Source organism: Nicotiana attenuata, unplaced genomic scaffold (genome assembly GCF_001879085.1).
Source record: "Nicotiana attenuata strain UT unplaced genomic scaffold, NIATTr2, whole genome shotgun sequence".
NCBI classification, from domain to species: Eukaryota; Viridiplantae; Streptophyta; class Magnoliopsida; order Solanales; family Solanaceae; genus Nicotiana; species Nicotiana attenuata.
The window spans coordinates 20,528-32,977 of record NW_017671641.1 but is presented as its reverse complement, the minus strand read 5'-3'; the positions used below and the strand labels follow the sequence as shown (position 1 = coordinate 32,977).

General features: G+C 41.4%; 1 protein-coding gene across 4 annotated transcripts in view; it reads left to right on the top strand.

Annotated features, from left to right (window-relative positions):
* The first annotated feature begins 4,683 nt into the window (after window positions 1-4,683).
* The window catches only part of LOC109209441 (flap endonuclease 1), a 13,399-nt gene continuing 5,632 nt past the window's right edge, over window positions 4,684-12,450 (top strand). For 3 of the 4 annotated variants that reach the window (XM_019372706.1, XM_019372707.1, XM_019372708.1), the window contains exons 1-11: window positions 4,686-4,815; window positions 4,900-5,016; window positions 5,105-5,163; window positions 5,864-5,923; window positions 6,012-6,065; window positions 6,165-6,213; window positions 6,689-6,736; window positions 11,150-11,215; window positions 11,397-11,447; window positions 11,798-11,917; window positions 12,002-12,086. In XM_019372706.1, the coding sequence (XP_019228251.1) occupies window positions 4,804-4,815; window positions 4,900-5,016; window positions 5,105-5,163; window positions 5,864-5,923; window positions 6,012-6,065; window positions 6,165-6,213; window positions 6,689-6,736; window positions 11,150-11,215; window positions 11,397-11,447; window positions 11,798-11,917; window positions 12,002-12,086 (721 nt within the window). In that variant the 5' untranslated portion in view covers window positions 4,686-4,803. Of the gene's footprint in view, window positions 4,816-4,899; window positions 5,017-5,104; window positions 5,164-5,863; window positions 5,924-6,011; window positions 6,066-6,164; window positions 6,214-6,688; window positions 6,737-11,149; window positions 11,216-11,396; window positions 11,448-11,797; window positions 11,918-12,001; window positions 12,087-12,450 lie in introns of all 4 variants that reach the window. The other variant, XM_019372705.1, reaches the window with a different exon arrangement.

The following is a 12,450-nucleotide window of genomic DNA, read 5'->3' as shown; positions in this document are numbered from 1 at the left end:
CGTGCGTTCGGGATGAGGGGCCGTCGAGGGGTCGTGCGCCCTAGAGCGGAATCGTCATCAGATGGGGAGGAGGAGAGGCCGTTGATAAGGCGTAGGGTCGTGTTCGCGCCGGCTCCTCCTGTGGTAATTAATTTGGACTCCCCCCCGGCGGATGCGGAGAGGAGTGCGGCTGCGGCGCCTGCCCTTGAGGGCGGACAAACACTGGGGGTTGCCCCGGTTGGCTCAGGTCGTGATGATACCGTCGCTTCGGCGACTCAATTGGGGGTTCCAGTCACTGAGACGGGGGTAGTTCCTCAGCGGCTGCTAATGTGGGTGAGGCAAGCGCTCCTTCGGCGGCTGCAGCGGGAGGTTCCACCTCGCCGGCGGCTGAAGGGGGAGGAGATGTTGTAGGGGGTGAGGATGAGTCTGAATCCGACTTGGATCCCGACGACGTCCGTATGTTCCAGGAAAGCTCCACCAATTCAGCGGTGCGCGCAGGGGGGCGATCTCGCTTCATCGAGGTTCCCACGGAATTGAACTTATTGCTCCAAGGGGAAAGCTTGGTGCCGCAGTTCGAGCTGCTATGCTCGGAGGCCGAGAATGCATCGTTGAGGGGCGTTACGGATGTCGGACTGATGAAGTAGCCGTAATGGGCTTGAGGGTATGTACTATTACGTCGGTTCGCTTCTTCTTTGCCTTAAGTTTATTCTTTTATTCTAATCGTTGTCTTTGCTTTGCAGTCTTATCTGTTGGAGGTGGAGAGCATCCGTCGAGCCAAGGTCCGCTCGGGGATATTTTTGCAGGCGTTGGAGAAGTATCGCCGCTACCGAGATTAGTGCCGAGAGTTGCGCGTGCGCTTGAAGAATGATCCTCGTAGCCGGGCCTTGGTCGAAGAGCTGGCGAGGCGGGAGCTTCAGATGCAGCAAATACTTGGCAGGACGAGTGCTCTCGAGGAGCAGCTCCGCCGGAAGGATGAGGAGCTCGAGGCGGTAAAGAGGGTCGCAGCTGAGTGCGAGCGCCGGGGCAAGGCCAAGGCGGCGGAGGCCGCTGCGGCATGGAGCGGGAAAGTGACCGCGTTGGAGGGTGAAGTCGCGGCATTGAAGCTTCAAGTGAGGGATGCTTCGTCGAGGGCCGGGGCGTTGGAGGAGGCTATCCGCGTGCACGAATCCCAACGGGCATTGGAAAGGGATGCTGCGGCCTTTAGAGAAGCGAGTCTCGAGGAGCAGATTGGTGTCTTTGAGCAGGACGCCCAGGTCATGGCGGACCGGATCACAGCCTTAGAAGAAGAGAATCAGCGGCTACGGGATCAAGCCGCTTCTTCCAGCCAGGCTCGAGAACTTTGGGTCTTTGCCGAGGCCCAACGTGATGTATATAAGAGTTTGTGGGAGGCTGGCGTCGTGACCGAAGCTGCTTTCGAGGGGGCGCGTCAAAAGGGTCGTGAGGCATGCGCCGACTGTGATTTTGACGCGGCGACGCCAGAGGCTGACGCTGATGCAGACGGTGGTGTAGACGGTACCGAGTAAAAAGATGTTTATGCATTTTTTCTCGTCTTGTTCGCCGTTTGGTGTTTAGGTGTTTCTTGTTATTTTTCTTTTTATTTCTCGTATTGATCGGCCTTGGCCGGGTGTAAGCGGGGATGACCCGCAATTGACTTTGTAAATATATAAATTTTCTTTTCCATTGCCTGCCTTGTGCTTGTTTTGTGTCACTGTTTTCTTTCGTTCTTTAGAGTTTTTGTTGCGCTTTTTGTTGACCGTTCACGTTGGCGGCCCTAGTCGAATTTAGATCGACGACTTTAGTCATGATAGAATCGACGGCCTTAGCCATAAAGGCAACTTGGACTGTCGTCGGGTCGTTTACCCACCGCAGTCAAATCTAGGTCGACCGTTGGCGGCGATGGCCTTAGCCATAATATAGTTGATGGCCTTAGCCATGTAGGCGACTTCGACTGTTGTCGAGTCGTTTATCCACCGCAGTTGAATCTAGGTCGACCGTTGGCGGCGATGGCCTTAGCCATAATATAGTTGATGGCCTTAGCCATGTAGGCGACTTCGACTGTCGTCGAGTCGTTTACTCACCGTAGTCGAATCTAGGTCGACCGTTGGCGGCGATGGCCTTAGCCATGATATAATTGATGGCCTTAGCCATGTAGGCGACTTCGACTGTCGTCGAGTCGTTTACTCACCGTAGTCGAATCTAGGTCGACCGTTGGCGGCGATGGCCTTAGCAGATGGCCTTAGCCTTTCACACATTGGGAGAACTTACTTGAATGGCGAGGGTGCTTATCCTGCGCTTCGATTTGTTGGAGGTCGGGCTTTGCTTTCACAGATGAAGGCGTTTGGCCTGAGTCTCGATTCAACTGTGGTTGAACTTGCTAAAGTTGAGGACGAAGGCGTCCATCCTTGTAGTTCGAGCGAGGTCGAGCTCGTTGGATTTAATGGCGAAGGCACATAGCCCGAGTCTTGGTTCAATCGTGGTTGGACTTATTGGCGAAGGCACATAGCCGGAGTCCCAGTTCGACTGTTGTTGGACTTTGTTAAATTTGGTGGCGAAGGCACATAGCTTGAGTCCCGGTTCAACCGTAGTTGAACTTTTTGGTGAAGGCGCATAGCCTGTCTTGGCTCAACCGTAGTTGAACTTTTTGGTGAAGGCGCATAGCCTGTCTTGGTTCAACTATGGTTGAACTTTGTCGATTTTGATGATGAGGGCACATAGCCTGAGTCATGGTTCAACCGTAGTTGAACTTTTTGGCGAAGGCACATAGCCTGAGTCCCAGTTCAACTGTTGTTGAACTTTGTCGATTTTGATGACGAAGGTGCATAGCCCGAGTCCCAGTTCAACTGTTGTTGAACTTGGTTGAGTTCAATGGCGAAGGCGCGTGGCCTGAGTCATAGTTCGACCATATTTGAACTTCGTCGATTTTGACGATGAAGGCACGTAGCCTGAGTCATGGTTCAACCATAGTTGAATTTTACTAGCGAAGGCACATAGCCTGAGTTCCAGTTCAACTGTTGTTGAACTTGGTTGATTTTGATGATGAAGGCGCGTAGCCTGAGTCATGGTTCGACCGTAGTTGAATATTACTGGCGAAGCCACATAGCCTGAGCCCCAGTTCAACTGTTGTTGAACTTGGTTGATTTTGATGATGAAGGCGCGTAGCCTGAGTCATGGTTCAACCGTAGTTGAATTTTACTGGCGAAGGCACATAGCTTGAGTCCCAGTTCAACTGTTGTTGAACTTTGTTGATTTTGATGATGAAGGCACATAGCCGGAGTCATGGTTCGACCGTAGTTGAACTTTTTGGCGAAGGTACATAGCCTGAGTCATGGTTCAACCGTAGTTGAATTTTACTGGCGAAGGCACATAGCCTGAGTCCTAGTTCAACTGTTGTTGAACTTGGTTGATTTTGATGATGAAGGCGTGTAGCCTGAGTCCCATATTGTGGGTATTGAGTGCTGAAACTCGTTTTGGATTCGAGACCTTGAGCGACTTATCCGTTGTCTTCCCAACCAGGGTATCTAGGCTGTCCTGAGGCGACTCTCGGCTCGAGATATCTCCGTGCCGGTTTCTGACCGGAGCTCGTGTGCCTTATAGAGACTTTCCCTTAGGAAGGGAGGGGGCCCCTTCTTCTTGTTTGCACTATCTGAGATTGGAGAGAGAGAGAGGACTTAGATCTTGATTTGAGATGTTCGAGTTCTCCTTCGAGTTTGGCGCATCTTTTCCTTTTGGTCCAGGGAAGAACTACGCGATTTTGCTAGGAAATCCCCACAGACGGCGCCAAATTGTTTGCTCAAAAGTTATCACATATCTTATGAGTATAAAACAATATAAATAAATCACGAAAAAATCATAGCAAACCGTAATAATCCGTTGGACCAAATGAAGGAAACGAAAATTAATACTCAGGATTAGGGGGAGAAACATTAGAAACCTTTATTGATAATATTGGTTTGGTCTGCCTCTCCATGGAGAGATTCAGAGCCTTACAATGGTGTTCCTCTTGCCCATAATTTTGGGTATCGTTGTCCCTTTTTTCTTTCTCCATAGTGGTCACGAAGAAGCCCCCCTTTTCTAGGGTTCCCTCTCTTGGTATTTATAGCTGTGAGCTTCGTGAGCTGGCAATAAGTAGCCGTGACCACGTTGGGATCTCGCCTTTATGGTGGCGGATAGGCCATGGCCTTGTCGATCGAACCAGATGCGGGCTGAACATCGTCAATTCTGAATGGTCGTGCCACTAATTAATCATGAATTAACTTAAAACGGGATTAGCCTCGTTAATTATCATGGGGCCGAATTCTGACCCATACAATATCCCACTGGTATTTTGACATATTTTCTCGACTCGGATCCCAGGTCATAACTCTCATTTAATAACTTAAAAAATAAAATAATAACTTGCAATAATAAGTTGAATTGCACTATTAGTATTTAAAAAAACTTAAATCTACCTTCCTCTAGTTTTTGTTTCAAATGGGAATAACATAAGAATGTGACATACGTCACCTGTTACGAGTCCGCAGAGTGACTATCGGCGAGGCGCGTGCTATTCACGAGCTGGTTTGTCCGAGTGACATCCTACGCGTTGGGCTTACAGTGGAGCCACATTCTTACGTGGCGAATAACCAGGTCAAGTGGAAATTTCAGAAAGTTAAACTCGAAGCATACGAGCAAAACCAAGCTTATAATACATGACTCAGGGATATACATACCATATATATACCAAAGAGGCGGGAAAGATTAAACCCTAGTACCCAACCTTTTAGAAATTAAAGCTTCTTCTTTTCATCTTGCTGGGACATTGTTTTTCTGACTTCTATCCCAAAAATGGGAATTAAGGTATGTTTACGCGGAATATGGTGTTTAATCCATCAATTTTTCTCTAGCAATTTCATAAAATGAACTGTTCTCTGTGAATTATAGGGTTTAACGAAGCTATTGGCGGACAATGCGCCAAGGGGAATGAAAGAGCAGAAATTCGAGAGCTATTTTGGCCGTAAAATAGCCATCGACGCTAGTATGAGCATTTACCAGTTCCTGGTATGTACATTTACCTGTTCAGTGTGCATTCTCTATTAATGCATGTGCAGTTATCTGGGTAATTTGATGGTGAATTTCTGTTGTATAGATTGTGGTAGGACGAAGTGGTACGGAAATGCTCACGAATGAAGCTGGGGAAACTACTAGGTATATTAAATTTTACTTTTTCTTCTTCTAATTTGTCTGAAACATGACTTTACTCTTTGTAATTTGTGATGATTTCTGACTGACTTTAGACACAGAGTGTTCGAATCCATCATGTTTGAAAAAGAATAATGGCAAGCTATCTAGTCTTAATTCATACATTGGTTTGTTAAGTTTTTAAAAAAAAAATTCTTATTTACAAATTTAGAAACTAGTTAAGAAGTACTATAAGTTGCAATTTTACAACAACAACAACAACAACCCAGTATAGTCCCACAAGTGGGGTCTGGGGAGTGTAGTGTGTATGCAGACCTTATCTCTACCCCATCGGGTAGAGAGGCTGTTTTCCATAGATCCTCGGCTCAAGAAGACGAAAAGACAAAAAGAGACAATATACCAGTACCATCATGGAAATAATAACAACAACACAAGAATATAAGTTGCAATTTAGTTTAATAAAAATGTTTTATTTTCGTAGTCAAAGGGAAAACATTTTTTACTCCACAGATAGTAATAGTCTTAAAATGAACTGTAGGGTTAACATTTTGCGTCTTGTTTGTTGCTTTAAAGATTAAAATGGACCATAGTTGTCTACGTGTTGTCTTATATAATTGTTTATGTTAGGCTTTATATGATTTTACTCTGAAGTTGACATTACAAAGCTGTCGCTTTTATTAATTATGATAGCTGTGTGCATTTGCAGTCATTTGGTTGGGATGTTTTCGCGGACAATTAGGCTTTTGGAAGCTGGAATCAAGCCAGTGTAATTTGCTGCTTTAGGTGTTTGTGTTTTTTCCTTTGTCCCTTTCTTGCCTTGCTCCTTTTCAGTAATTCTATGTCTTTTGTAACAGTTATGTTTTTGATGGGAAGCCCCCAGATCTGAAGAAACAAGAACTTGCAAAACGGTACTATTAGCTCCCTTTATAGTTTATATGCTCTTTGTATTATATCCACGACATCCTGCCTGTTTATTCACGTTTTGACCCTGTTTCTTGTCTATGCAGTTACTCTAGAAGGGAAGATGCCACAGATGATTTGGCTAAGGCTACAGAGGTTTGATAGTTAAATTAGTACCTCTTTTGGGCTTATTGTGTTTATTTTACACACCAGTAGTATTAGTGTTAATCTGGTGCGACATTATTGTTAGATTTCTAGTTTTTCGTGTTGTCCCCTTTGCTTCGTTTTCTTGTTATCTTCTTGTTGTTAATGCTTGTGCTACTGCCTTATTTTCATCTTGCCTTGAGCCGAGGGTCTATCGGAAACCGCCTCTCTACCTTCCAGGTAGGTGTAAGGTCTGCGTACACACTACCCTCCCCAGATCCCACTTGTGGGATTATATTGGGATTGTTGTTGTTGTTGTTGTTGTTGTTTGGGCTTATTTCAATACTGAATTTAATTTGTTGTATCTTCCACCCTAGGAAAAGGGTTGGGAAAGTGTATGTCATGTTCTATATTTAGGGTCCACTTTTTATTTTTCCTCATTTGTGTGTACATTCACATAATTGATATAGTTGCGTTCTGATTACAGATTGGCAACAAGGAGGATATTGAGAAATTCAGCAAGAGAACCGTAAAGGTGGGTATTTAAATTTTTTTATTCTTTAGGAGTGCTACCTGTTATACCTGACTTCCAAACAGTTCTAAGTTTATTAGTTGCGCAAACAAGAAATGTCTGTCTACTGCTCCTTTTATCTTATTGCACTGTAGATGGTTCAAACCCTTATTGTTCTGTTATCTATAAGGCTGTATGGTGGGCCGGACCCGGGCCTAAATGGGCTAAACGGGCCGGGCTAAAAGGGTCTGGCTTAGCGGTCCCGGGCTCTGGCGGTCCCGGGCTTCACGGGCTCAACGGGTAGGACCAGCCCGTGACGGGCCTAAGCCCATATGGTCCTGGGCTAAATGGGCCGGGCTCGTGGGCTTAGCGGGCCTAACGGGCTTTTTTTATTTCCGGGCTTTTTTTTTTAATTTTTTTTAATTTAAGGCAATTTCTTGTAAACCATATATGTATGTATATATATAAATTGCTCTTATGCATGGCTATATAAATATATGTAGTATATATAATATAGAAATCTAATTATTAAAGTGTTTGACGTAAAAGTAAAATAACAAAACAATAGTAAAACTAAATTGGCATGCATAATAAATTAATAACAAAGTTCAACATGAAGCATAAATACGTCTAATAATTTTAAAATAATACAAATTGTTGAAAAATCTTAAAGACGAATTTGCGGATAAATACCCTCAACACAATACTTTATATGCCTCCTTAAAATGCCTGTGGTACACCCTGAACGAAAATTTAAGACTCTTCCACAGTTCTTGCACTTTAATATTTGGCCTTCTTCATTTTCTTCAAGCACTTCATAGTATTGCGAAACAAATAAGCGCACTCTTTCCGAACGAGGCATGATTTAACTTGAAAATTGAGATTGAGACTTGAAGTCTTGAAAATTGGAGATTGAGAGATTGAGAGAAATCTAGATTGAGAAATGAGCATTGAGTATTGAAATGAAGAAGAGGGAGGGGGTACTTATAGTGTTAGAGAAGGTTAGTTTTGTAAATTGAAAAAAAAACGGCTATTTGTGCAATATGACCGTTGGTGGTCATTGGGGGTGGGGCCCTCATTTTGAAAAATCTTGTTTTGTAGTATATATAGTACTACTTCTTCATGTATATATAATATATATAGTATACTAGTATAGTATACTATATATAGTATGTTATATTTATCTATATATTCCCTTATATATTTTCTTGTAGTATATATTGTATGTTATGTATATATATTATAGCTTATAAATTTTCTTGTAGTATATATAGTATGTTATGTATATATATTCCCTTATATATTCCCTTATATATATATATATTGTATGTTATGTATATATATTATAGCTTATAAATTTTCTTGTAGTATATAATGTATGTTATGTATATATATTCCCTTATATATTTTCTTGTAGTATATATTGTATGTTATGTATATATATTATAGCTTATAAATAATTGCAAGTTAAAGACAAAAAAATATTGCAAAGAGATATTCAAGGGCATGTCTTATAATTTTTATTACCAAGAATGGCATATCTTTCTTAGTCTTCTTCCCCCCAATGGAATGAGCACAATAAGGTACTAATACCACCATTAAAAGGAAAAAAAAACTAAAGAAGATATGCCAAAGTACAAGTTACACCATAATCTACATTGTATCTCTAACAAATCTCATAAATCCTTCAAGGTTCGGAGAAGGTTCCGTTGGTGGTGGCGGAAAAAAAGCTTGTTCATCACTGCTTCCGGGCGAAGCAGCATCCTCCGCAAGTTCCGCTATCATTTCTTCATAAGCTTCGTCTATCTCCAGTTGTGATTCTGCAAGTCCAAAGTTTCTTCTTTACGAGCGGATCCAATCTCTGAATAGTACTGATTTTTTCCAAGCTCTCCCTCATAGACCGCTCTATGATCCACCTATTTGAAGTCTTGCTTGACCGAAGCGCTCTCTGATGCAACTGTTGAACGCTTGAATAGATAAAAATACTCCCGAGCCATCCTTGCAGAATCCAGGGAAAATGTTTTCCCTTGCCTCCACCATTCCAAAAGATCAAAGGTGCCGTCTGGATTCTCCTTTTTAAGTCCCTGCGACAAATAAACTTTTGAAGCTATTTTAGATGTGTGAAGTCTCATCAAAATTATCACCTTGAGTTTCTCCTAAACTCCGTCAAGATTTAAGTGCTTTTAGCCCGCGCTCTTTTAGATGATTAGTGAATTAGACGAAGTTAGGGTTGGAACATTTGGCTAGCATTGATCTAACGCAAGTTGATAAGCATTATAAATTGTTTGAGGCATTTATTTATAATTGAGTGGCTTTATGCCTACTGCAAGTGTAGAAAAAATTCCTCAAACTGAAAGATCTAATGACCTTTATAAATATTTGAAGTACCAAAAAGTGAGGACCTCCTAATTTCATTGTAGGATTTAACATTGCAGCAACACCATAAATAGGGGGGATTAGGAAAAAATGTTTTTTAAAACTTTCTTTCATTGCATTTATAGCAAGTTTATAAATTTCCCCACCTCCGAAAATTCAACAAACAAATCACATAGTGCTGCAATATAAACTAAACAATTTGAAATAGTAGGATAATATTGTCCAGAAAATGCATTTGTAGCAATTTGAAAATGTTCTAAAAAATCTATAAGAATTTACCAATCTTGATTTGTAAGGATTTCATCATCATCCTCACCACCAACACGAGCATTAAACGTTGCATTAATTGAGTTTCTATATTCATATGCAACTACTAAACTTTCGTACATATAATTCCATCTAGTTGGACAAGGTTTAGGAACCTTTCTTTCTCTAAGGCCAAATTCATCATATTTTTTAAAATACTCTCTAAGTCTACTTCTACGGTTTGAATAAAAAAGCCAATTAAGAGCCATTCTAACCTTTCAATTTCTAAATTTAAAATTCTCATACCATCACCGACGATTAAATGGTAAATATGACAAATACATCTCACATGGAAACAATTACTAAATGCAGGATTTAGTGTTGTTGTAAGTATGCCTATAGCACTAGTGTTACTAGAAGCATTATCCATAGAAATTGCCATTATTTTATCTCTAATGCAAAAATATCTACAAATATCTGCAACAGTGTTAGCAATAATATATTCTTATAATAGGAGCAGCAGGACGGGTTACCGGTCTGGGTCGGGGAGCCTGGGGAAGGGTAGTAGGTTGGAGACTACTTTCACCAATTTTAGCTTTTCCCTTACCACCAAACATTTTTTTCAAAGAAAATGCCATATTAATTACAATTATGCAAACTAAACACACAAAAATATATTCTTAAAACTTAAGAGTTGGAACGAGTTTACCGAATTGCCGAACAACTTCTTGAAAATTGAAAATCGTTGAAGACTTGAAGACTTGAATACTTCAATTCACCAACTTCACAATTTTTCACGAAATTGCAATAATAAAATAAGCAATTATAGAAGAGAAATTAGATATAGATTGAGAGAGATTGAGATAGATTGATGAATTGGTGAGTAAAAATGAAAGAATGAGGGGGTATTTATAGTTGAGAATTGGGGAAAAGTGTAATTATATAAAGTTTGGGGACCAAATGGCTATTTTTTAAAGTTGCAAACGGTTGAAAATTATAGGCCAACGGCTAGATTTTAAAAATCTGACCGTTGGTCTTTTTTTTTTTAAAAAGAGCCGTTGGAGCCCGTTAGGCCCGGTTGAACCGGCCCAAGCCCGCCTGCCGGTCCCGGGCTTAGCGGTCCCGGGCTCATGGGCTTGATGTAAGGAACCGGCCCGCCCCGGGCTTTTACACCACCAGGGACCGGCCCACCAGGACCGGCCCGCCGGGACCGTTTAGCCCGTTAAGACCGCGGGCCCGGTCCGGTCCCGGTCCCAGCCCAGCCCACCATACAGCCTTAGTTATCTACCAATACAAGATTTGTGAAACTGTGCTGAAAAAGTACAACAGTAGAGAAGTAATAATGTCAAGAAAAGGAAGCGCCTTTGTTTACACATAATCTGTTGAGCTTCACTCTTTAATGTCATTTTGTGCAGACAATGTTTCTGAAGCGCATATATGCTCAAACTCCAAAGCCTGTAACCATATTGATTTTCTGCATTTGAATTATGATTTACAACCTTCTTCAACATAAATTTGCTGGTTCTGAGTAGAAAAAGAAGTTTTAACTCTCAGGCAATAATTTTAGAATAACTTTTTAATACACTTGTAAGGTTGGCATGTTTGTGGTGCAATAGTAGCTACTAATACCAGTGAAGTGTTTGAGACTTTGAATAAAATGAATAAAATGATTTGTTGTGAAATATGGGATATCTCATTGTATAGTATGCTTCGGCTCGTAAAGCTCCCAAATTTTTTGGATTCCAACCCTTTTTTTTACATGGTAAATTGCCAAAACCTGTGCACGTATTTGAATGACACATACCTGATTTTCAGGTTACGCCCCAACACAATGATGACTGCAAGAAGCTTCTTAGACTGATGGGTGTACCCGTTGTTGAGGTGAGTTCGATATGAGGATGTCTGTATAGTCATTCTGGTTGTAGGGTGTTTTTTAGATGGCTAATGGTATTCGCTGCACCTTTTTTCAAGTAATTTTACATACAATGGTATTTCTGCAAAGTACAATTTTTGCCCCTGATGCTATGGAAAGTCTAAATTTTTCCCTTGATGGTTTTCTTAGGCTCCTTCTGAAGCAGAGGCTCAGTGTGCTGCACTTTGCAAGGCCGAAAAGGCATGTATTCCTTGTCAAATAATAAATTGCTTAGTACTATGCCCGGGTATTAAAGCAAACATCACTAATGACATGCTCAGATTACCTGGTAACTTGTTTGATGCTTCTAATCATTGGAATATCTAATTTTATAATGTTGTAATGGATATATTTAGCCTAAATTTGCACAAAAGTTTCTTCATGGTATGTATAGTCATTCGCACATATGCTATAATGATTACTTCAGAGGTTTGGTGGGGGTTGACAGTGAAATGTTTCTCTGAAGAGTAGTGAATTGTAATTCTGTCAGTTTTTCCACTTCTCAGTCATTCGTCGGGCATCTTTATAGATGAGGTTCCTCTGCTTGTCAGGTCTATGCTGTAGCCTCAGAAGATATGGATTCCTTAACTTTTGGAGCTCCAAGGTTTCTTCGCCATTTAATGGATCCTAGCTCCAAAAAGATTCCAGTGATGGAATTTGATATCTCCCAGGTAAAATGGTCCTGAACACTTTCTATATTTTTTGTTGATGTCAAGTACATAATCACTGATATATATATACATATCTTATCGCAGATATTAGAGGAGCTCGAACTTAGTATGGATCAGTTCATTGACTTGTGCATTCTCTGTGGATGTGATTACTGTGATAGCATCCGAGGTACCATGCTTGTCAGTTAGATCTCTGTTTAAATATCATTTGACCGCATTATATAGATTGCAGTAATCTGCGAGCTCGTATAGCTTCTGCCTCCTTTTTTTGTGATAAGTATATAGGTTCTGACTCTTAATGCATATGTGCTTTGATTGTTATAATGGAGATGTACGTGTGCTTCTAGCCTTCTACTAAATGGTTGTGTGTAGATTTGGATCTTAGGCTACATACTGTCACCATATAGTAGCTTCCTTGCCTTCTATTCTCATCTTTGCTTCCTGGGTTAGAGTGGTAACCAATTGTTGTTAAAATTCCAGCCTTCATGTGGAGACTGATATACCTGGAACAAACCTGCGTCCCCCCCTCCCCC